Source organism: Bidens hawaiensis, unplaced genomic scaffold, assembly GCF_021521415.1.
Source record: "Bidens hawaiensis isolate Kalapana, Puna unplaced genomic scaffold, B.hawaiensis_p1.1 tig00039734_1, whole genome shotgun sequence".
NCBI classification, from domain to species: domain Eukaryota; kingdom Viridiplantae; phylum Streptophyta; class Magnoliopsida; order Asterales; family Asteraceae; genus Bidens; species Bidens hawaiensis.
The window spans coordinates 53,993-78,841 of record NW_027497004.1 but is presented as its reverse complement, the minus strand read 5'-3'; the positions used below and the strand labels follow the sequence as shown (position 1 = coordinate 78,841).

Below are 24,849 nucleotides of genomic sequence, written 5' to 3'. Positions count from 1 at the left end.
GGTCATGAAACCAACCTTTTGACGAAATGCCAAAGAACATATGCCTGTGACTATCATATTAATTGCATCTCAAGCAACAGGTACATTAAATTTTTTTTTATCGCTAATGACATTTTAAATTTAAGTATTTACTGATTTAAATTTATCCCTTTTATGCTTTGCAGTGATGGTAAAACATTCATATCAACCGATGATCTTTGCATAAATCTTCGGAACATGGAAATTAGTTATCATGGTTTTAACATTGTTGACAACAATCATGCAAACATGGAGGAATTAATCGGTATACTAACATTTATAATTATTTTTATTTAACGTAAGCTTCTAAAACTGTTTACTTATGTTGTTGAAGAGGTGATAAATTCAGCAGAGTTTCATCCTTCACATTGTAATATGTTGGCATATATTAGCTCACTTAGGCTTCTTGATTTGTGACAATCAGATTTATGTGACATAAGAAATTGTAATCAAGTTGTTATATTGTTGGACATTTTATTATTTAAAAAAAAAACCTTTTTTAAGTTTATTTAAAATTATCTGTTCCTGTTGCAGATTTGAAGAACATGATTTTCGCGGTACAAAATCGTTCTTTACAGATATTATATCCTCAATTTCTAATATTAAATTTGAAGAAACATTTTTATACTTTATTTAATATATCGTTGAAAGATTTGCAGGTGTAACTATGTCTCATTTCTCATAATTGTTTTTTTATAGATACCGGTGGAATGTGGGATATAAATATGTATTATGGCTTAGTTGCAATTGTATACATCTCAAACCGGTAGACTTGGTTCTAATATTCAAACTATGTGCTACATTTAGTTCCTTCTTTGGGTGGGAACCAACATGTAAGTTCGCTTCCTTTTAATTGTTTTTCATTTACACTTTACAATTGGTTATTAATTTTATATATTTATGCTCTGTTAAAAAGTTAAGAAATTAGATACCCTCAGCGTAAAAAATTCACTATTTTTTATGTCAAAGATATATTTTCTTCAGGTGGCATTCTTCACCTTAAAATGATTAATGTATTTTAAGGTGTTTTTATACTACTTCCAGTTGTTTGAAAGTGTTTACAAATGTTAAGAAAATAAAATAAAATGAAAATTTGTTTTCAGTTATCATTAGCTATGTTAAATGATCCCTTAAAAGACAAGTAACATGGACCAATCTACATTAGGCTTGGTTAAATTAGATGATGTTTTATATTGTTTAATAGTCGTATATTTTAATAACGTACTTTATGTATGCAATCAATAGTACTATGGTAATTGTGTGGTGGAAGTATACATCTTTACACTTTGCAGAATGCCGATACATGCATACAACAATGTGTTATTATTGTTCATTTCCAGTCATTTGTTTTGTCAACGTTTGTTAATTTCAAGTATTTTGCAAGTTTTAAAATTTTGGTTAAGTTTTAATTTTATTATTTTGAAAAACCTGGACTAGGACGGGTATCGAGTCATTTGTGGTACTAATGTAGTAGACATATAAGCTGAAAATACAGTTTCATGTTATTGCATTGTGGTACTTGGAACGGGACTAGTATAAAATAATAATTGACCTTTAGCTATCTCATTAATAAACTTATATTTTGATTTTTTTTGTCATCAACAGAGATATTTAGTGGACCTTTTGCTATTTTAAGGAGTTGGTATCTGGTTTGTTGTGATTAGATGGATGAGGACTGTGAATATGGGACAGAAGAGGATCAAGAAACATTCATGAAAGAGGTGGAAGCCAGCAAAGTTTGATGGTCATTATCTTCTTTTAGTTACTATGATTTGTTTTTTGTATTTGGTGCTATAAATTTCACGTTTACAGGTTTCCTTTTATATTAGCATTGGTGATTGATTAATCTTCTCATCCGAAATTGTAAATATAAATTAATACATAAAATGTCAATAAAACATTCTCAAATATAATATCTATTTATTTCTTATAATTTTTTCTTCATTTTCTAATTTTGTACCCAGTCCCGTGTATCACACGGGTTTATAACCTAGTTATATAATATAAACAAGAACTTTGGTGCCGCAAAGTTTTGCGGCACCGTATTGTTCGATAAATTTTGTGTTTTTAGTTCAGTTATCATAATAAATGTAATGAGAACCAATCAAACGTCATTTTTTTAGTTCTGGTACCATAACAAACCTGAAAGAAACCGATCGAGTTCACGCAGACCCGCGACCTTACTTAAAACCCATGACCGACAACGCTAGGGTTTTACTAATGCTCAAGTTTACCGACCGACTGACCCCCCCCCCCCCCCTTCAAAATAAATAAATAAATAAATAAAATTGGTCTTGGTCCACCTCAATTTTTATATGTTTTTTCGTTTTTTAGTTCCGGTACCGTAATGTACACAATCAAAACCGACTGAATTTGTGTCAAGTTACCGCCTCAATGCTTGAGACCTCAACGCTTGGGTTTTACCACCGTCTGGGTTTGCCAACCAAATAAACATCACATTAAATATTTTGTTTTCTTATATGTTAATTTGACGCATTAATTTTTTTGGGTTATAACGCAGCCGATACTGATCGAATTTGTATCAACTCATCTTCGTAACGCTCGGATTTTACCAACGTCCATGTTTCGACACTAAGGTTTTGCCAGCTGTCCGGCGCAACGCACGAGGTAGAAAAGCTAGTTGTTTACTATAATATAACTACAATAACACCCAGTTCCCGAGTTCACCTAATGAGAGATAATAAAAGAAAGAAAGAAACTTTTTTGTTTTCATTAGTTTCCTATTTTATCTTTCATTTCTTTTCAAATTGAAAAAACAACATTTCCTTTCAACTTGCTTTTATTTCTCTGTGTTTTTATTCCATTTGTTTTCTTTTCTTCCTCGAACTCAATAACATAACTTTATCTCATTTCCTTAAAAAACATCTCTGAAACACAATAATTTTTTTTTTTTTTTGTCAATTTTATTTCTTTTCTATCCTTAAATGAACTCGAGAACAAACAGAGTGTTAGTGAAGTGTCTTCCAATACTGACATTCACAATTTAAAAAACTTGTAAACTAGACTAATCATGATTAACAAATATGTTACTATACCCTTAGACATTAACCAACAAGGCGCCCATGGCCTAATGGATAAGGCGTCTGACTTCCAATCTGGTGATTGTGGATTCCAGTCCCGCTTGGCAAGCTTAGGTGTTTATTATTATTATTATTATTATTATTATTATTATTATCAATTTTATATTTTTTAAACACGCAGTTCTTGTTTTCCACGAACCACGTCATTAAATCTCTTCTTCTTCTTCTTCAGCATCACTCTCACAATTCTTCACAAATTATTTCATTTCCATTTCCATTTCCATTTCCATTTCCATTTCCATTTCCACTACCCACCACGTCACCGATCCCATCTCATTTTGCTCTGATTAATAATAATAATAATAATAATAATAAAGCCAATCAAAGCCTTTACTCTTCTTTTCAGCAATAGAATGGCATTATTATTTACGTCTCCTCTGCCTCTGCATATTAATATTAATAATAATAATATCAATGGATTCCGGCCACTCAAAACCAAATCCATTGTTCCTGTTCTCTCCATGCGACGCCCATCCAAAGGTATGTATGTACTTAAATTAATAATAATAATAATAATATGAAGAAGATCTTATTGAGCGATTGATTTTGTTAATGATCTACCATGATTTACTTTCCTTATTCGTCAGATCGTATATTATTATTATTATTGAGATTCATTATTTTAAATCAAGAAGTGATTAGTGGTAAAGGTGGGCAAATAAACCGGTTAACCAAACTTACCCGAATATTGAACCGAAACCGATTATGTAGAAATCGGTTTGGAACCGATTGAAACCGTAGGTTCGGAACCGGCTTGTAATTTTCTCCACAGAACCGGTTAACCGAACCGAAACTGATCATACCATGGTAAGAAACCGGTTTCAACCCGAACCAAAACCGGACTATAAACCGGTTTTGATTTTTGTTGACCAAACTGAACCGGTTTTAAGTTTTAAACTGGTTTGTGCACATCTAATTAGTGGAATGAATATGGATGGATTCATACTGCAATTAGAGTGGGATTGAATTGGGGCCCGTTTCAATCTCTTTTTCTAAAGCTTGAGCTCTGATCTGATCTGATCGTTTATTATTTATTAATTATTTTATATACATTTAAAAATTGGTTTTACATGTTTTGAATAAAACCTTAAACGAGCCCCAAAGTTCGGTTCGAGCTCGGCTTTCTAGTGAGAAATTAATACATACAAGTCCTAGTTAGTTTAAAACTTAAAAGTACACTACCCTTACAAGGATTGAGCTTTATTTGACGCCAGGCTCAATAACGCTTGGCTTGTTAGGAGCTTTTTATCAATCCAATCTCAAGTAGCTCACGAATGGCTCGGCTTGAGCTCGTTTGCACCCTTTTCTAAAGTGATGTGCATCGATTACGTGATTTGTATATAAAATATTAGCGATATAATAGGCATAGATTATTAATCTAGTTTAAAAAGTGATTGCATCTCAGAGGTGATTAGTCTTGGAGTCATAACATTAGCGATTAATTTTTTTTAAGTAAGTTTGTGGTTTTAGCATGATCTTGTTATTGGTGGAGGCATAATCCATTGGATCTTAATTGAAAGTGTAATTAGAGTTGGATCAAATTTGGGGGTTTTTTGTTTTTAGTTGCATCTAAGAGATTATTTAATATAATGCTTATAGGCTTTAGAAATAAATAAAACTAAGACTATAGTTATATATACTTATACTTAATTCAACAGGAATAAAGAAGCAACCCTATAGAAACTATGTCAACAAATGTAACCTCCTAATTAGCTTGACTAGCAGAAGGTTTTTTTTAATAGGAAATAAAGATAAATGAGAAGAATGAGTTGCTTCCAATTCCAATATGCAGTTTGAGATTGCTTAATTTCAAACTGGTTACTCTTGGCGGATTCAAAATTACAAGTTTACCCTTACCTGAAATAAGCTGCTTTTAATAAGCTGATTATTTGCTCATACTTATGTTTGATAATCAGTTTTGTGACATAATACTTGGGGTGTTTGATACTCTTGTTTGTTTATACTCTTCCCGTCTTTCAATCAGAGTTTGACTTCGATCTGAAATGCTTTATCAGGTCTTTAATCGGGTTTTATAGGGAAATTTTGGTTTTTCTTATTATGCATACCAGTTTCTTTTTTCTGGCTGCAACAATTCTTGTTAATTTTAAATTAAAAAACAAATATATTTGAACTTAAATGTCAAAAGTAGACCCCAATTTTAAGCAGGAGTGAATCTCTTGAGTATCTATATTCAACATGCAGTAGAACTTCTATAATTTAATACTCGATAAATTAATAACCTTGATAAAATTAATAATTTGTCCGGTCCCAACTTGGGACCAGTACAAAATTGGACCCAACCAATAAAATAATAATTTTTTTGAAATCACAGTGTAAATAAATTAATACCAGCGAAACTATAAATTAATAATTACTAAAATATATAAAAATTCTAGGATTGCCTAGTGATCAATCTAGATCTATGTACATTGAACTTGACAAGTTCATTAATATGTGAATGTACATGAGAACCTTGAAGGTCCTTGTTTCTGTTTTGTTCAAATAGGTAAAGTGAACGGACATGTCATGAAAAGTTTGAAGGTCGATGCATTAATTTGAGAGTTGTTCACGAATATAAGCCAACTCTTTAAATTAATAATGTATTAATTTATTGATATATTAATATCTCGCTAAATTAATAATATATTCCGGTTCCAACATTATTAATTTATAGAGGTTTTACTGTGTTAACTTTATTGAAAGTGTTGAGATTATGATTACTTAATGACAGTTATAATCTCTTGATTAAATAGTAAACTATCTTACTATTTAGACTTTTAGAGAATAGTCAAACATGTTTCTAAAACTATATTTTTTTGGTCAAACATTAATACTTGGTTAATATCTATAATTACCGCAACAGTGGTGACGGGGCAGTCATGGAGCGCATCAGTTCTCGACAGCAAAACACCAGTCCTAGTCGAGTTCTACGCGAACTGGTGCGGACCATGCCAAATGGTGCACCGTGTGATCGATGAGATTGCAGCCGAGTATGCAGGGAAGGTCAACTGTTACGTGTTGAATGCTGACAAGGACCCACGAATCGCTGAGGAATATGACATTAAAGCGGTCCCGATAGTGGTCTTGTTCAAGAATGGTGAGAAGTGTGAGTCAGTGGTTGGGACCATGCCAAAAGAGTTCTATGTGGCTGCCATTGAAAGGATGTTGCAGTCATCATCATCTTGAACATTGGCTGTGTAAAGTTGTTTAGCTTTGTTGTTATGGCTTGATTCAGAATTTGGATTGATTTGTTATGGCGGTCTAGGGTTGTTACAGAAACGGTTTGTGTTGTGGTTGTAGTCGGTGTTATACACTCAGACTATAAGGTTGAGGGTTCGAGTCTCATAAGAGAAGCGCATGTGTTCTTATAGAAAAATAAGGGTTAGCGTTTTTTTTTAACTTTTACATCATGTGGTATTAAAACATTTTGCCAGTCTTTTAAATATTTCTTATTTAATCTTTGTTGGTTTCATTTTTCTCAGACGCGCTCCTAAGAAATACGTATTATGAGCGTGTCACAATTATATACGTCTAACCTACTTTTTCGTGCTTCCCTAATTTAATCTTTCACACCTTTATAATGCATGGATTTACAACTTATGCATAACTTCAATATTATTACTTAAAGTGCTACTTATATGTAATTTTAGTTATATCTTCTCTAAAACATCGTTTTATAATTCCTAAACTTCATCTTTTGGTTGTTGTCGGTCCAGCTAACGAAATGACTGGTAACATCCCCCATCTTTTAATATGTTTGCTTCCAACGATCCATGACTAACGGAAGTGTAACTCCGTTAGTCTCCGGCCGCCGGAAAAACGTTTTTGCCCGGGAAACTTCTTTTTCACCTGAAAAGTCAATCTAACCACCACCACCACTTGAACACCACCGTTGACCACCACTACCCGAACACCACCACCGATGGTTTCCACCTGAAAAAGGAGTTTTTGGCCAAAAACATTTTTCCGACGACCACCATCCAGGGTTTCGACGACCTCAATAATTTGGGTTTTTACTAAAAGAAGTCTCTAAAGACCCAATTAAGGTTTCAAACAGTTTTGGGTCGAAAATGCCGACTTTTCATGTGAAAAGAAGTTTTCCGACCGAAAACGTTTTTCTGGCGACTGGAGACTAACGGAACGCCTCCGTTAGTCGTGGATCGTTGGAAGCAAACATGTTAAAAGGTAGGGCTGTCACCAGCCATTTCGTTAGTTAGAATCGACAGCGACCAAAAGATGGTAGTTAATATTATTTAAAACCAATATACATATAATAAATAATATATCACTATAACCCACTTATTTTCTGTTCATTCAAAACATGAATTCAAATGAGCTTGAATTGTGTCATCCAACCTTTTAACAATTCACCCAACCTTCCTCTTAATAGAAAAATCAAACACTTCATAAATGAACCAACTTGTTATGAAAACATATAGCAACCAAACCATCATTTGTTATGAAAATATAGAAACCATTTCATAACCGAATGCTAACCGAGTAATTTCACTAAAGTAGTCTATCCGTCATGTTCTATCATAGTGTCCCACATCTAACTCGTTCTCCAAACATACGCGGCCTACTGTATAAAAAAAAGCTACCGCTTTAGGCCTCCATATTTACGAACCATGAAATATTTTTACGGTTTTCCCAATGTATGATTTATGAACCGAACCATCCATGTGTCCCATCTCCACCATGTTTTCCCAACTGCATTAAATTCATTCCTTAGATTAGTATGACACTTAAAAACTTAATTCACCATTATCCTCAATACGGGTGCAATGAGCCGAGAAGCTCGCGAGTTACTTAAGATAGAATCGATAAAATGCTTGAAATGCTCAAGCACAAGCCTCCAATAAGGCTCGTTAAGTTATTGAACTTGAGCTCGAGCCATCTATGGAAGATTGTATAGGCTCGTCGAGCCTTAACGACTAACGAGCCTGGTGTATTTTTTAAGTTTTAACTCTTTAACAAGTTCAGACTTGTTTTGAGGTTTTTCTCAAATTATATAAAAATAATTTTATCCAAATTAACTAATAAATAATAACATGAGTAGAACTCGAGCTTGAAAAGACCACTAACAAGTCAAGCTCAAGGTTTGTAAAAGAGCTCGAAACGAACCATGCTCGAACTTGAGAAAACCACTAACGAGCCAAGCTAGACGTTTACAAAAAGAGCTCGAAACGAGCTCGATCTCTCGTAAGTCAAAACGGGCCGATCTCAAGCCGATTCGAGCTTGGGATTGGCTTGCTTGCACCCCTAATCCTCAATAATCAATAATGATGGACGTGTATCAAATGTAAATTAAATGCAAGCATTAAAGATGATCATTCTGGATGTGAAAAACTCATTTATAAACAAATTCTGAACTAGCTAAAATGGAGGGTATATTTTCGAGCCTAGTAGAGATCGGGTTCGGCTCATTAACACCCCTACTCAATAGTCAATAACGATGGATTTGTATAAAATATGTATTAAATGTAAGCATTAAAGATGAACATTGTGGATGAAAAAGCTCGTATATGAACACAATTTGAACTAGCAACACACCTTAAATGGAGATTATATTCGAAGGCGATTGAGGTGATCCAGTTTCAAGCAGAAAGCTTCTACTACAATAAGACCGCAACGTACTAGATGAAGAAGCCAAAACCCCAGCATCCCAACTTTGGTTAAAAATCCCATCTCTCCTATGCGTTTTACCTTTACTGTTTCTCCCCATTTCAGTTACCACAGCTTCGATAAAACCGTTATGTGTGGGGTCCACACACTCGTATAAAAGCCTTAATACTTGTTTGACTGAAGGCCGGGCCCGCCCTTCTCTGTGGGTACACCATTTCACTAGTGTGACTAGTGTTTGAAGTTGGTCAAAGTCAAAGGTGTTTCTGATTGCGGGGTCCACAAGGTCTACGAGTCTTGAGTCTGATGTCATTAGCGGTTGGCATAACTCTACTAAGTTTTTGTCGTCTTGTATGGCTCGTTTAGAGGTTATTAATTCTAGTAGCACGACCCCGTAGCTGTAGATGTCACTTTTTTCGTTTAGTTCTTGTGTGACTAAGTATTCGGGGTCCATGTAACCTGAGTTTAATAGAAAGAGCAAAAACAAAAACAAAAATAAAGAAATTAGAATCTTTCACATGTATTATGGTTTATAGAAATATGCTAATTGGATAAAAAAAGTACCAAGTTTTGGTCCAGTTTTCTTGAAAATATCAAAATTACTTGGGGCTTTTTCCTTTTTGACATTTGCTTCTTTTTATTTTGGCCTTTTGGGTAACTTTTTTAGGCTAAAAAGTTATCAACACTTAAAAAAATGAAAATGATAAAAGGTAACCAAGTCATACAAGTAACATCGACCCATGGTTGACTTTTTTCGAGGTGCCAGGTTGACTTAGAAGATTACCTTAATTCTTCTTTTTTTTTTTTGGAAATCCAGATTGTTTTTCCTAGTCCAGAATAAAATTTTGACCAAATTTTTTTCTGTAACCATGAAATCCGTTAGAAAATCTTCTGGGTCCCACCAACGTTGGTTACCGTTTTACTTATCTTTGCTCTAAGGAAAATAAATGTGTTCTAACCAGGAGTTCCTCTGATCTCGGTGTTAACTGGTTCAAAACAGATGGATCCATCTTTAGATGCATATGCAAGGCCAAAGTCAGCAACCTGAATTACAAATTTTAGAACATTAAATTAAATTTTATGTTTATTTTAAAGCATTGGTCTAACCATCTAAGAAAATTGATATGGTCATTTTTTCAAACTCGTAAACATAATTATTTTTCATTTTTTTTCACAGAAGCATGCTTTGTTTATGTGGCAATTGGCATGTGATGTGGCGGATGACATGGCATAAATTAGTGACACATCAACAATTTAAAGTAAAATCAGTTAAAATGAAGTCGGTTACTTAAGTCATAAACAAGTTGCAAATTGGCTTATGCTTTGTGCCTAATTCAAAGTTGGTGCTAAAACCAAAAAGTTTCTAATTTATGCAGTTTACTCTACAAAATTTGAAGGATAAAATAGTCAATTTGTCATTACCTTTCCTACAAAATTCTCGTCAAGCAATATATTGCTGGACTTGATGTCTCTATGACACAGAGGAGGATCACAGTAGAAGTGGAGATATTCCTGAACACAAAATTATAAAACGAGAACAAATAAATGTTATAAGAAGAAATTTATTTCCAAATAAATGTAGAAGCTGTTTAAACTTAGCTATCATTACTAGTTTACTATTATTACCAAAGCGTTTGCCACGTCAATTGCAATTTGAATTCGTGTCTGCCAACTCAACGGGGCCACACCTGGAGCTGCACAAAGCCATAAGGAATTTAGAAAGACGAAGAAGAGTTAAAGAAATAGAAAATAACAATAAATTAAGATTCATACTGTGAAGATGATCCTTTAAGCTCCCATTTGCCATGTATTCATACATGAGAAACCTATATTAATAAGTAAAGAGTCGAAATCATCACCTCTAAATTAATAATAAGCAGAAGAAGAAACATATGGTGATGTATGGGGGTATAAATGACCTTTCATGTTTTTCAATACAAAATCCTTTCAAGGCAACAAGATAGCGATGATGAAGTCTAGCAAGAAGCAAAATTTCTCTGCAGAATTCTTCTACAGCTTGTTCAGAAACTTTATCCATATGTTTTACTGCTACTATTGAGCCAGCACTAAACTGAGCTTTATATACAGTCCCAAATCCCCCTTGTCCAATAATGGTGTTAAAATTGTTGGTTGCTTTTTTAGTTTCTTTATAACTGAATTTTGTTAACATAGATGATGGGCCTGCAGAATATCCACCTTGTTTAGTAAAAAAATCTAAAAATGAAAGATACACACACACACACATGCACACGCATTGCAACTGATATATTAAATGAGGAAAATTTTGGTTAAAATGGAACAGGCTGAATGGGTCAAAAATCACCCACGACCTTCAAAATCATTTTATTTCATTATTATTTTATTATTGTAATAATAAATTTTTGGGATAATGTATGTGGAGGCCACCCAAGTATTCAACTTTAAGGCCACTGATGTGTTGAAACTTCTTTAGAGGTCACTCAAGTATATAACTGATTTCATTTATATATTCATCAACTTTGGCCAAAACTTGTCGGATGACAAAAATACCCTTGACTATTTTGAAAAGACAAAAACAGCTGATGAAGTGCCAATGTGTTATTGGTTAAAAGTGTTGTCTTTTCAGAAAGAGGGCATTTTCGTCATTCTGTATGCTTTTGGCACCTCTAGATAAGAAAACAAATTACCTTCTTGGAACTTTTTTGTTGGCTGAGACATTGTGTCCATTGAGGTTTTATTAGTTGTCATCTCATGCCCTTTAAGTTCTTTAGCTTTTCTACGAATAAGGAAAACCATTAATACCAGCATCATAGCGGCTAGTGCGGTAACCGCAATGCCAACAACAGGAACTAGTGACAGATGGTAGGAATGATGTCTAGTTCTAGGTATGGTCAAAGAGCTTTGACTTGGGCCTACAGAAACAAATGGGCTTCGAGATGACTCAGGTGGAAAGCTAGGGGGAGAGGATCCTGTAAAATCTACAAATAGATGCAGCAAATAGAGTTAGCATTACAACTGTCGATCAACAAAAACGAATGAAATATATAAAATATTCATTTCGGCCTCAAAGTTAGTCAGAGATTGCTTATTAAAACTGCTTATTGTCTTCTGAAATAAGCAGTTTAGAATGACTAATTCAAACTGCTTATTCAAAACAACTTATTTCATTCAGATAAGTAGTTTAACTAAGCAATCCAAACAACCTCAAAATAGCTTATTGGTCTATCAAGAAGCAGATAAGCATTTTAATAAGCAGTCCCAAACACCCCTAAAAGTAAAGGAAATTCTTATAAAAGCTTAAAAAATTTTGGTCTGATTTCTTTTTCAGTAACACCAAAAAAGTTTCAAGTAGTGTAATCTTAAATATTAAACGGTCTCAGGCAACATGTCAACACCACATCAACAAGACATTAGGACAAAGCAACATGGTCAAAGTTACCGACATGTCAGCATTCTGGCAGATAATCCAGTCAGATAACCTTGAAACAAGATAATGTGAAAGTTTGAGGTGTTTTTATCAATAAACTTGAAACTTTGTTATATTTTATGAGTGAAAACAAAGACGGTTATCCAAAATAGAAATCAGATCAAAGTTGATTTACCTTATTAAGCAATTTGCACAAAGTATCAGTATAATATGGCTTTAAGAAAAATCATGAAATTTTCTCCAAGTACAGCCTTACCAGGAGTGCTACCGAGTCCTTGAACTCCAAAAAAACAGTCAGCCAACCTAACAGCAGCAACATCATCAATTTGGCTAGCAATAGAAACATATATTGCATCCCTACAAATGCTCAGTGTCATATTATCCCCTGCTTTCACTAAATTTCTTAAAAACAACATTCCAGCATTTATACACCTATTACAGCGTTCTTCGCCTAATGGTGCTCTGCAATGTAGAGTCACATTAGAAAAATTTGGAGATTGCTGCATCTGGTTGACAGTTTTCATTCCAAGGCACTCATAATTGACAGGAATTTTTGTCCCAAATCCACAAAATGCAAAAGCTTTTTTTGTCATTCCATGTAGTTCTAAATTTTGGGATATATTTAGGAGACATGTATTGGATAATTCTGGATAAACACCTAGGTTGTTAGTTGTGTTTGCATATCGAGCAATAGAAACTGCAATAAGCGCGTTGATATAACGACAACAACTTGCTCTAGATTCTGCATCCGAACAAATTGTGGCAGCTCGTGTAATATTAGAGCCACTTAGGTCTAACGGGCAACCTGCTACAGTTTATCGAGTGAAAAAGGGAGCAAATTAGTCATGAAACACGATTTTAAACACATAACACCAAAAGAAGAAGTAGATTTAGCACGTAACAGTTATAACATCTTTCATAGAATATCTATATAGAGAAACAATTTTTAATTCTGTTCTATAGTTTTATATTATATTAGTGGTTTGAACCTGTATATGTTTCTATGATGGTCCAGAACCACTCATTCTTCATGTTTGTAAAGGGACTTTGTTGGCCCAGACGGATCAAACAATCAGATCAAACGAACTTATCAAACAAACGAACACGAGATATTGGTGTGACAACCCTTGACTCTTTTCATATAACCAAATGAACTTAACAAACGAACATAACTTCACGAACATACAAGGAGAAGAGACTCCTCTTGACTCTCACACATAAAACTAATAATCTAGACCCTATTTATAGACGTACTATACTTGCTCTCCAAGCCAAACCTAACTTGGGAAACAAGGCAAACTTATTCTAGAATAATCCATATTAAAATAGACTTACAAAACAAATCCTCAACTTTATTGATAATTCAAGATTAACCTTCATCACCCCATTAATCTTGAATTGTTCCTCTCTTTTGTACCGCCAAGATCTTGAATTCCCAATAGCACTTTCAACTCTTCAATTTTAATCATTGGCTTGTCTTTACCCTTTCTTTTCAGTTGTCTATAACAAACCTATTTAACAAGTTCTTCACGTTCATCATTCAAACCATTCACATTGATCTCATATACAACTTCACTCTCCACGTTCTTCTTTCTCACTTTTCTTTTCATTCTTCGCTTATCAAAATTTCCAGATGGTTTATTCTTTCTTTCTTTATCAAACCCAGTTGGGCCTTTCATTCTGACAATACTTATGAACCTTCATTCGATTCTAACTTTTCATCAACAAACGCTCGATTGTTGACTTTCACACACTGTTCTAAATGTGTAGATTTCTTAACTACATCCTTTCTCTCATCATCATGATCAGAAGCAAATTTCTTGCTTCGATTCCGCTTACTTATCCTAACAGTTTTCTCATCTTCAAGGTTGTTTAAGTCCGAAAAACATACCTGAAGATTCACTATCTTCTCTTCTTCTTTCGAAGAAATTCTCTCCTTTTCTTTATTCAATCTTTCCTTTCCTTCACTTCTCAAAACAGCTCGCAAAGCTTCTTCATTCTCTGCAGCTTCCTTAACTTCCTTCTTATGTGCGTGTTCTTCTTGAACAATCACATTCAATCTTTCTTTCTCAGTGATCTCATCCAATCGTTCTTTCTCGGCGGCTTCTTGAGCTACTTTTTCATCTTCTTCTTTGCGTACATGATCAATTCCAAGAAATCGAATCTTCAAAGCACGCCATACTTCCTTAGTATTCATGAGTATGCCAACTTGTACCAAGATGTCTTCCGGTAGGGTTTGACATATGAACCCTAACGTTGTGTACATCTTCCTTTCATCTACAGCTACGCCGACTGTAGGTTCAATAACATCCCAAAAGTCATAGTCTTTCAAAAATTCCTCCATCTTAGTCGACCATACTTTGTAGTTCGATTTCGTCAATACTGGAAGTCCCCCACTCACCATCCTGTCTTTCCTATCTTTACTTTTTGTATGCTATTGTAGTTGGAATTGATTCCCGATCCCGAAACCAATCTCCAATAATAACCAAACACCACAAACTTTTCTTTTCTTTCTTCAATTCATCAAGAAAAAATTTTGATTAAGTACTGCTTGGTTGCTTCTTGTCGGCTCCTTACTTCACTTTCTTGCTTTAAGCCTCCTTCACCACCTTTGTCTACTTAAACTAATTCCACCGACTTTACTACAATTCACAATTACCACAATGAATTAATTGTAAGTTTATTGGCCCACACCTTTCATGATCTAAAGGAAACTTCTTCACGTTTCCTTCTTTTTTTCCTCCTTGGTCAACGAAAGAACTAAATAAAAGAAACAATTTGCTTCTCTTTGAATGGTGCATAAACTTCAAGGTAATATAATTCTTTTCTCTCACAAACGACAATGGCAAACAGAACACCCCGACGATCAAGGGAAAAAACAGATAATCAGACTCTACTTCTATGAACGAGCCTAAGCTCTGACACATAAAAGGAGAAGAGACTCCTCTTGACTCTCACATAAAACTAATAATCTAGACCCTATTTATAGACCTACTAAACTTGCTCTCTAAGCCAAACCTAACTTGGGAAACAAGGCAAACTTATTCTAGAATAATCCATATTAAAATAAACTTACAAAACAAATCCTCAACTTTATTGATACTTCAAGATTAACCTTCAGACTTCAGATTGTGATGTATCATTATGAGTTCTGTACATACTAGTGTAACTCCAAGAAGTAACAATAATTTCAAATTTGACCAAATCTACTTGTATTTAATGCTAATATATTAAAAAGTCTTCAGAGTACTGCTAGTCTGCTACACAGAGAATAAATGAATAATTAAGGTAACCATCCCTTTAGGTACTCATAAATGTATAGTGAATTGCAGAACCAACATCTCTGATCATATTATTCTAAACCACCAACCACAACTACATATCATAAATTCTATGGCAGGAACTTGGATCATCTTACAAACCATATTTTTGAGCTGGAAATAGTTCATAAGTTTAAAGGTGCAAACGAGCTGAGCCGCTCGGGAGCTACTCAAGATTGGATCGATAAAAAAGTCAAAATGAGCCGACCGAGCCAGAGCCTCAAATAAAGCTCGTTTAGTTATCGAGCCTGAGCTCAAGCCTTGTGCATTTTTAAGTTTTAACTCTTTTATATTCTGTGTATTAATTTCATGCTGCATAACCGAGCTCGGCTCGCTTAAGGTACTCGCTCGTTTGGTCTTTCTCAAAATATTTAACAATAATTAAAAATGTAAATAAATTAATTACTAAATAATATACGAGATGAACTCGAGGTTGAATAAACGACTAAGAACCGAGCTCGACTTTAGAAAAAGAGCTCGAAACGAGTCGAGCTCGAGCTCTTGTAAGTCAAAACGAGCGGAGCTCGAGCCTAGTCAAGCTCACTTGCGCACTGATTCCTAACACCAAATCTACACATTAATCAACAGCCGGAAGTAATTACAGCTTAAATTCACACAAAAACATAATCTACAGCTTCCGAAATTGATCACACAAGCTATCGATCAAGTTCAAACCTAAAATCAAACTGCATTCTCATTAACGAAGCTAAATCACACATTCTAACAAGTAATAATGAACATTCGTAGCTTAATTACGTGAGTAATCAACAATCACAAATACTTACAGCTTAAATTCACACAATAACATAACCTATACTATCCGAAATTCATCACACAAACTAAAATCGAATAACGAAACTAAATCTACGCATTCGTAGCTAAATTACGCAACTAATTACAGCTAAAATGCACTGAAGCATAAACAAGAACGAAAACTTAACCTATAGTTTCCGAAATTAATCACACAATAAGCAAATAACACTATCGATCAACTTAAAACCTAAAATCGAATACTACTATCAGTAACGAAACTAAATCTACGCATTCGTTGCTAAATTACGCAACTAATTACAGCTAAAATGCACCGAAGCATAAACACGAACACAAAACTTAACCTATAGTTTCTGAAACTAATCACGCATTCACACAATAAGCAAAAATCACTACCGATCAACTTAAAACCTAAAATCGAATAATAATAATAATAATAATATCAGTAACGAAACTTTTATATTACGAAACTCGTAACAGGATTCAGTCACCTGAAGCTGATGCTGCTGACGTCATTGCAGAACAGAGTACGAGTAGAATCATCCACGTGTAAGTCGCCATTGTTGATGAGAGCTTGATGAAGATTATAATATAATGTAACAGATGGTGTGTGTTAGTTGTGACTGCGTACGTTAGTGAAGAAGACGAGAATGGTGAGTGCGTAAGATAGTGAAGGAGGTATAGAATGGAGTGGAGTGGAATGGAATCGTGGGTGCGTAGGTTAGTGGAAACTGCTTACGTGGCAGATGCGTGAGTGTGCAGCGAGGAATGTGTGTTTGTTTGTTTGTTACACTTGGGAAGTTTTTGTGTATTTACTATTTTATCCCTGTTTACTCGGGTTTTATCGTAATGGACCTTCCGACATTGGGTTTTTCACGAAAGAGTAGAATATAGGCTTGAGCGATCGATCCTAGACATAGGTCGTTTTTTTACCGTTAGGTTACCCCGTATAGCTAGGTTTTGTTTTTTAATCTTTAAAAAAAATGTAATTTATTTTAGACTTTGTCGATTTTATATAATATATAAATGTAATTTTAGTACCAAAATCATAGCGAATATAAAGGGAGACGAATGGGGAACTTTTACACATTTTTTAAGAGTTATTGGATTTTAATAACCTCAACTATCACATCTTGGCCACTATCACTTCTGACTAGTGAGTTGACTACCATCACGTTATACTTTAAACTTGTTTTCTTATGTCACTCCCCAAACTAACCTGGTTAGTTTTGGTGTAAAAATTGTCATTACACCAAGTTGATGGGGTAAAATGAAAATTTTATTTAACATAAATCCCGACATTTTCGGTCATCATCTTCGACCACTCCACCATTTCAGAGGTCCGTCCCATTTAGAAGTTATAAACCGTTCCTATTATATTTATATGTATCATTAGCGAGGTCCATCCCATTTAGACTTTAGCTGACTATACCATTCCTCCCAAAGTTGTAGTTCGATTCCCGCTTATGGTTAACCAATTATCAACCCAAAAAACGAGCCTCGAAACTCATCCCAACTTTCATTCTTAAAACGTTCATCAAGATTAATGTTCCAAGCACGTTGGTACTTGTCGATTGTGCAAAAAGGTTAATAGATTCTCAACTAGTAGCTACATATGGTAGCTAGTTATTGGTTACATCTCAGACTATTTACATGCCAAGTTTTGCTTCTAATGTATTGTAAGAAATGTTAAGTGTAAGTTATAAATGAATCGTGAAATACCTAACATATGAAGATCAAGAAAAAATAAAACTTTATTAAGATTTGTCATTGTTAATACATGCTAATTCCAACAACAGCAAGTGGCGGGGTCACCTTGACATTTGGCCTCATGATTGGGAGCACAATATGCTAAACAATCGTATTTATTATTACATGAGGGAGGAGGACATATGTACGTTGCGGGCGTCACCTCTGGAGCTCCAACTAGACAAGATTTTCGGATACAATTAGCCTTGTCTTCACCCGCGTAATCACTACCTTTAACCACTAACAATGAAATGTATTTAGTTAATCAACATAAGTATTTTGCAATAACAATAAAAAAAATACTTTATATATAGACATATGTTAATGCGTCCGTTAACCAAAGAAAAATTTAATTAAAAAGAACGTTTTAGATTAAAAAATGATTGGAGACATGAAATAGATATCACTTACGTGTGGCTACTAGTAATGAGGCAATGATAAAAAGCTTGAATGTTATGGCTTTCTCCATGTATGAATGTAGAGAACTCTTTACACTTGTGGGTGTTTGATTATCGTTGGTTTGTGTTCTTTATATAGGACTTAGGAGTATAAGTTATTATTGTAACGGTATTTGTATGGTTAATGCTATTAATTTATTATTTACTCGTGAGTTAAAGGTTTATTTATGATAAATAAAAAACATAAATGATCTTTTACGTTTAAGAAACAATTTCTTTTAGAGTATATTGAAAAATATATCCTTTATTTATTACCCAAATTATCAAGCATGCCCTTAATGCAGGAAAATTACATTATTTGCTTTGTTTTGAAAAGTTATAATTCTTTAAATCATTTCTACTACCAAAATGTAACTTTTGTAGTCAGATTAAAGGATATAGCATTCTATTTAATGCAATGAGTATTTTAATTAGGTTATATACTTATATTTCCTATTTTGTATCAACATCTATTTTTTTTTATCATATTATTTTACAAAATCAAGTCCAATGGTATCTTGGTAGTGGGATAAGACTTAGTGACCATAAAGTTTTGGTTTCGAATCTCACAAGAGGGGGTTTTTCTCAAATATTGAGTTTCCTCCTGAATTGTTGGCTTGGTGGTGAATATGATCGCGTGGTACCACTTGTGGCACAATGATACTCCAGTGGTCCGTGAGTGATCCTAATTAGTCGTTCAAAATAAAATAAAATAAAAATAAATAAATAAAATGTTGCTGGAGAATTTAGAATGACCTTTTTTTCTAATGGTAAATTAATAAACTTCTTTTTTTTTCCGGTATGAAAGTTGAATCCTTATGCTAAGAGTTATCACAACCGCGCCACCCCCCCCCCCCCCCGAGCCTATATGACGCCTAAAGGTGAGAATGACCTCATTTGAACCCCTCTCAAATGTCATCTCACACGTGAGATGAGGAGAATGATCGTGGTCACTTCCACTTGCTTCAATTTAAACTAATCATTTTTTTTTTGTTTTTTTGTATTTCTTTATACTAACTATTAAATAATGTAATGGTTGAGAATGAGGAAAATAATCTATACTAGTGGTTAAAGGGTGATGTTGAATGGAGGAAAAATTGACATAGCGAATGAAGGGGATAACTCAAATAAGTGATACCCCTTAGCCTTACCATTTGGGTGGAGCTCCCCATTCAACATACATATTAATACCGTTGGACTACAAATTCGATACTTTAAAGATAAACTATTTACTAAGTGAAACTAAGGGTGTTCGGTTCGCGAATTTTTTTCTAAAGGAGATGGAATTTAAAATTAGAAATGGAATTAAATGTCTGGAAAATCTACAATCTGATCAATTGATAAACTTGCTAATAAAATTGAAATTACTCCTCCTCTTCTCTAACTTTTATAAAAACTAAAAGAAAAGGCACATACTAGAGTGATATTCAAAGTCTTATAATTATTACATATTAACAAATGCAACAAAACAATTTAAATCCCCTCATATAGGCTTTCACTAATTGGGTAAAAATCATTCACCAGCCCAACCCATATGACTTCAAATCATATTGGGCCCACTTCATATGATTTGATATTTTGATGAAAGCAATTTCTTATTCTATTTGATGATTAAGTGTGGAGTCTATATTTTATCATATGTCCCCCTTGAGGGCAAGTTAAAAATAAGGATCCAGATATTTTCTACATTATTGGGTATTCCTAATTGAAGTAAGGCCTAATTTGATTTTCATGGTGATTTTAAGCAATAGTATATGACCAAGCATAATTGGTTTGTTGGTGATTTGACATTAGGATAAGGTGTATTAGATTGATCTAAATTTGTTGCTTTGTGTTTATTTTGATGTTCAAGTTTAATGAGCTTAATCTTCCATTTATAACTAGATTCAATTAATTGATTTCGGATTTTTTGGAGCATTATTTCGTTTGTGGATAGTATGATCGATGTTTAACTGATTGATTTAATACATGCTTGAATGAACTAGCTAAGACTGAGCCGAACTCGAGCTTGAAGAATTGCTCATGATCTAAGTTAAATGAGTCGAGCTAAACTTTGACTCAACTCGGCTTATTACACCCCTATTAACATGTAGCTGCTACTTGATGTTTATATCAATCCCGTATTAAGATACAATCTTTTTAGCGATACCGTACCGTGCACACATTAATGGCTCAAAGGAACATGTCTGATGCTAAATTAGTGTATTAAATGGTAATTCACACACGTCAATACATCACAATAGCATATTTTAAAAATGCGCGTGCGATCATGTGATACTTCTTACTTTTTGTTTTCTTTTTTTGCAATGGAAAGAGCCATCAAACTTGTTCTATCGTAGTATACACTTTAGATTTTACTTACCTATTAGAGATAGAGAATGCCTATAATAAATATGTGTTATCGAAGATTAATGGTATTACGATATACAAAAAAAAAATGTTTTGTATCTACCTTATTTGACCATTATGATAATCGGTTACAGTACACTAGTAGAGTGTAAAAGGCTAAAAATAGGTTGTCTAATTGGAATTGTAAGGATCCACTAGGCTAACTATCAGTACTGATTAATGATCATAGGTATAATACGCCTTGCAAAAATAGCTCGATTGAAACTATGGTATTGTGAGTATTGTCCATTTAATATACGTACACCAGGAATTGTGTATTCATTGCAGGAGTTTGTACATGAAAGGCTGAAAGTTGAAATCAACACCCTGTATGTATTCTGGCGAGGAAATCTTTTTAAATTTACTACGTACATCTATTTATATCTTTGATTTATGCTATTATATATCTTATAGGTAGATTTGTTTGCTTACATACCTCCTAACTCACAACATCTTTGACAGTTATGAATCAGCTACACTTGTTATATTTGAAAAAAGGTACAATATTTCTTAAACTGTCATATGATTATTATTATTATTATTAAACACACGTATAAAAATATTCACTTTTATATAGTTACGCTTAGCTAAGCCAATTATCGGTTCCACTTATCAACAACCACTTCTTGACACCCCTAGAGAGGTACATAAGATTAACAACCTGGTTAATGCTTATTACTTTACATAAGGTCTATCTCAAATTAGTTTTTCTTGTTAATATTAAGTGTTTCAACTTCGAAAGCTTCTTTCTGGATCACTTATGACTTAAACATTCATGCAAGCTACAATTGGTTTTCAAAAGTATTGCTAAAATTTCTTTGAAAAATCTCAAAAAAAAAAAAAGAAAAAAGAAAAAGTGCAGACACATTAATATTACATTTTTGTTTTTTTGGAATTATGCAGATCATGATTCTTGGACTTCCAACCAATAGGCAGTTCTCAATGTAAAGGTATACCACTACTTATTATATATTATTAAAATTGAATCAGATATAATTCACATTAAACCCCTTGTGACAATAATCACATATATGATACCCTGTCTTTGGTTTTTTATATAGCTTTTGGCAGGAAGTGCCGCACTGCGATTTGTTCTTAGTTTTTTTAGTTTATTTTTTTTTATGATTTTAAAATATCTATTTGGATAATTTGAAACTGATATTTAGCATAAAAGTTCATTAATTTGAAATCTCATATAATCTGTTTGTAGCAATTCGTTGATGCGCATCACATTTTGTTTGAATTAACTGAAATTTCTTATGATCTTATAGAAAAGTTTTGAAACCAGCAGCTTTTGCTAATATAAGTTAATTATTCGGTCGCTAAAAGACTGAAGGGCAATTCGGGAATATAGAATTGGCTGAAATTGGATATTTTGGTCAAGGCAGTGGTGACAATATCGTGTTTGCTAGTATCAGCGAAAAAGAACATTTGACAAAGTTGATCCCTAGGGCAGTTTTGGTGAATTTCTTACAAGTCAATAAGTTGGTTTTCTTTTGAGTCCACAGCTACTACTGCAACTATTGTTGATGGGCTGCTAAGAGCCTAACATCAATATTACAGAATTCAATAAATTTTTTCAACGATGGATTCAGGAGATGATATGCATGATGCAAACGGTGTTGCGTTTTACAAAGATGATACAGTACTCGGACATATTCTGCAACAATTCGATTTTGAGCAAATGGGTGCCCTGTAGTTTATTTTTAGATAATATCCTATAATAACATTGTACTTTATATATTTGTATATTTTAATCTAATACCTTTGATTTCCAACATTTACATATTTGTATACTAGGTTAGGTACCCGTGTAGATCACGGGTTAAAATAAATAAATTTATTTAAATAATAACACAATGTGAAATATAAAAAATATGTTCAACATATAAAAAAATATAATATATAATTGAATAAATTACACAATACACAGTATGGAAATAAAAAATTACAAATTCGTAAATCTCTAAATATTTTTTTGTATACAATATTTGTAACTTTATCATCCATATTAAAATTATTAGTTTCACTTTATTTTTGTTTCAACTATATATAATGGAACACATAACTGGCCATATGTTAAAACATGTTGTCTCAAAAACAAACAAATTATCTAAAGCAATCGGCCTTGTCTTTTATTAATCTTCATTGAGAACCAAACATAAAATGAAAATTTCTGTTTTTGAAATTTGAAATTAATTATTTTATCTAAATCAATGTGAAAATTCATTGTTTATAAAAACTTACTATTAATAGCTAGTACAATATATTAAAAACTAAATAATATATACTTAAAATAATATATATTAAAGCAAATTGGACTTGTAAATATATACTTAAAATAAAATTCCATAATTAAAGCAAATTGTCAAAAAAAACATGAAAGTTAACAAAAGTCATGGCTTAGAATCAAGTAACCCTTGAGCACTCATCAACAGCCTTAAACTTGTTCTCACTTACCCTTTGTATTTGTAACATCAAAATATATTACAGACTTCCTCTTAGGTTCATTCCATTGTTGCTGCAAACGTAAATGCAAATAGTCAACGGTCTTCATGTTTAGTCTTCTCTTTGACTTTTAAGGTCAAATACATTATATATTTTTCAGCTTTAATTAATATGATTATCTTTAAATTTAGACACGTCCACAATGATTTTACTTAATATAGTTGAAAGTACAAAGGTCAACTTTTACCACTATAACAGCAGCCAAACGCAAAATCGTTGCTTCACACCAAGGCCGTCCTATTAGTTGCAGCCCTATTGGAAGTCCCTGCTTATCATAACCAACCTAGTCAGACGCAGACAACAACATAAGACACGAGGAGTGGTTACGTTTATCATTTCCATACACACTTACAGGGACAGAAATGGCCGGGAATCCAAGAACATTTGCTGTCAATCCATATTTCATTAGGCTAGCTGAACAACACACACATATAATAATAATTAGACTCACATTCCATTTTGTTTGTATAAATAACAGATAATCTTTTCTTAAGTTAACTATGCACCTGTAACCTCCAGATCCGATTCACCACAAGCAAGTGCACTCGGGTGAATCTTAGGTGCAGTCATGCTGGACAATAACGCAATTAGATCATGAAAACAATCAACATATACATACATACATACATACATACATACATATAGTAGCTGCTGAGCTTATCATACCATGTTGAAGGGGTCACAATAATGTCCACCTTCTTGAAGATTTCCATGTGGTAATACATTAATCTCCATCTGTAGCATATTAAATTATAATTATTTCTCTAGCTATAGAAATCATAATAAAGAATTTTTTTTTTTACCTAAGACGTTGGGCAGCAACATAGTTTGAGCCTGTGAATGACCGAATAACTGCCAAATTTATACGACTATCCAATGCAAGTTTCTGAAAGTTCCTGCATGAAAAACAAACAACCTGTCATTCACCAAAAGTCCATTTTTAATGTTTATAGAATTCTGAAATCGTTTTACTTGTAAATTAAGACTACTATAGTAACATTAAAAATTATATTTCTCATTAAACTCAAAACGATTACAATAAAGTCGTGATTAACATGTTTGTAATTATACATAACAAAACATACATACCTTTCTAGGAATCAAGGCATTAATGAGCACAGGGCTTCACTACCATATGAAACGATATGTGCTATGCGCATCTTTTGAAGCTCTGGTATAGTAATCTCTACTATCTTGGACCACAGAGAAAGCAAATTATTGCAAGCTAGAAGAAGTAACATTTAAGTAGATATATAGACTTACTTCACACCCATGCATCTCTGATAATGAAGTAAGAACTTGTCCACAGACACCAGATATGTCAGGCGAGTTTACATCATCAAAGCACTGAAAGAGTACTCTTTAAGACCTTATTAGGTAAAAGTATAAAACTGTGTCCGTTTCAACTCAATTATATATTTTAACACAGTAATCGGCGAGGCATGGATTATTTGAGGACACGCCGGAGCAATTAAGAACTATACCTTAGTCGCTGTAGCAATCGGCGAGGCATGGATTATGATGATAAG

General features: G+C 33.4%; 1 protein-coding gene and 1 pseudogene across 1 annotated transcript; one reads left to right on the top strand and one right to left on the bottom strand.

Annotated features, from left to right (window-relative positions):
* Positions 1 to 3,472: 3,472 nt before the first annotated feature.
* On the top strand, positions 3,473 to 6,305 carry LOC143591500 (thioredoxin M3, chloroplastic pseudogene; annotated as a pseudogene).
* Positions 6,306 to 7,719: 1,414 nt separating this feature from the next.
* On the bottom strand, positions 7,720 to 14,491 carry LOC143591499 (putative receptor-like protein kinase At1g49730). The gene is made up of 10 exons (XM_077071689.1): positions 13,846 to 14,491; positions 12,404 to 12,952; positions 11,408 to 11,698; positions 10,661 to 10,922; positions 10,515 to 10,567; positions 10,368 to 10,435; positions 10,164 to 10,253; positions 9,701 to 9,785; positions 8,673 to 9,200; positions 7,720 to 7,829 (listed from the first exon to the last, which is right to left on the bottom strand). The coding sequence occupies exons 1-9, from the start codon at positions 14,489 to 14,491 to the stop codon at positions 8,674 to 8,676; spliced, it is 2,571 nt and encodes an 856-aa protein (XP_076927804.1). The 3' UTR covers positions 7,720 to 7,829; position 8,673.
* Positions 14,492 to 24,849: the final 10,358 nt, after the last annotated feature.

Excerpts from the sequence above, each read along its gene's own strand:
- LOC143591499 (XM_077071689.1), bottom strand. The coding sequence starts at position 14,491 with ATGGAGGAATTTTTGAAAGACTATGACTTTTGGGATGTTATTGAACCT. Across the intron at positions 11,699-12,403 it reads AGGACTCGGTAGCACTCCTG|ATTTTACAGGATCCTCTCCC; the intron begins GTAAGGCTGTAC and ends ATCTATTTGTAG. Across the intron at positions 10,568-10,660 it reads TGTATTGAAAAACATGAAAG|GTTTCTCATGTATGAATACA; the intron begins GTCATTTATACC and ends TTATTAATATAG.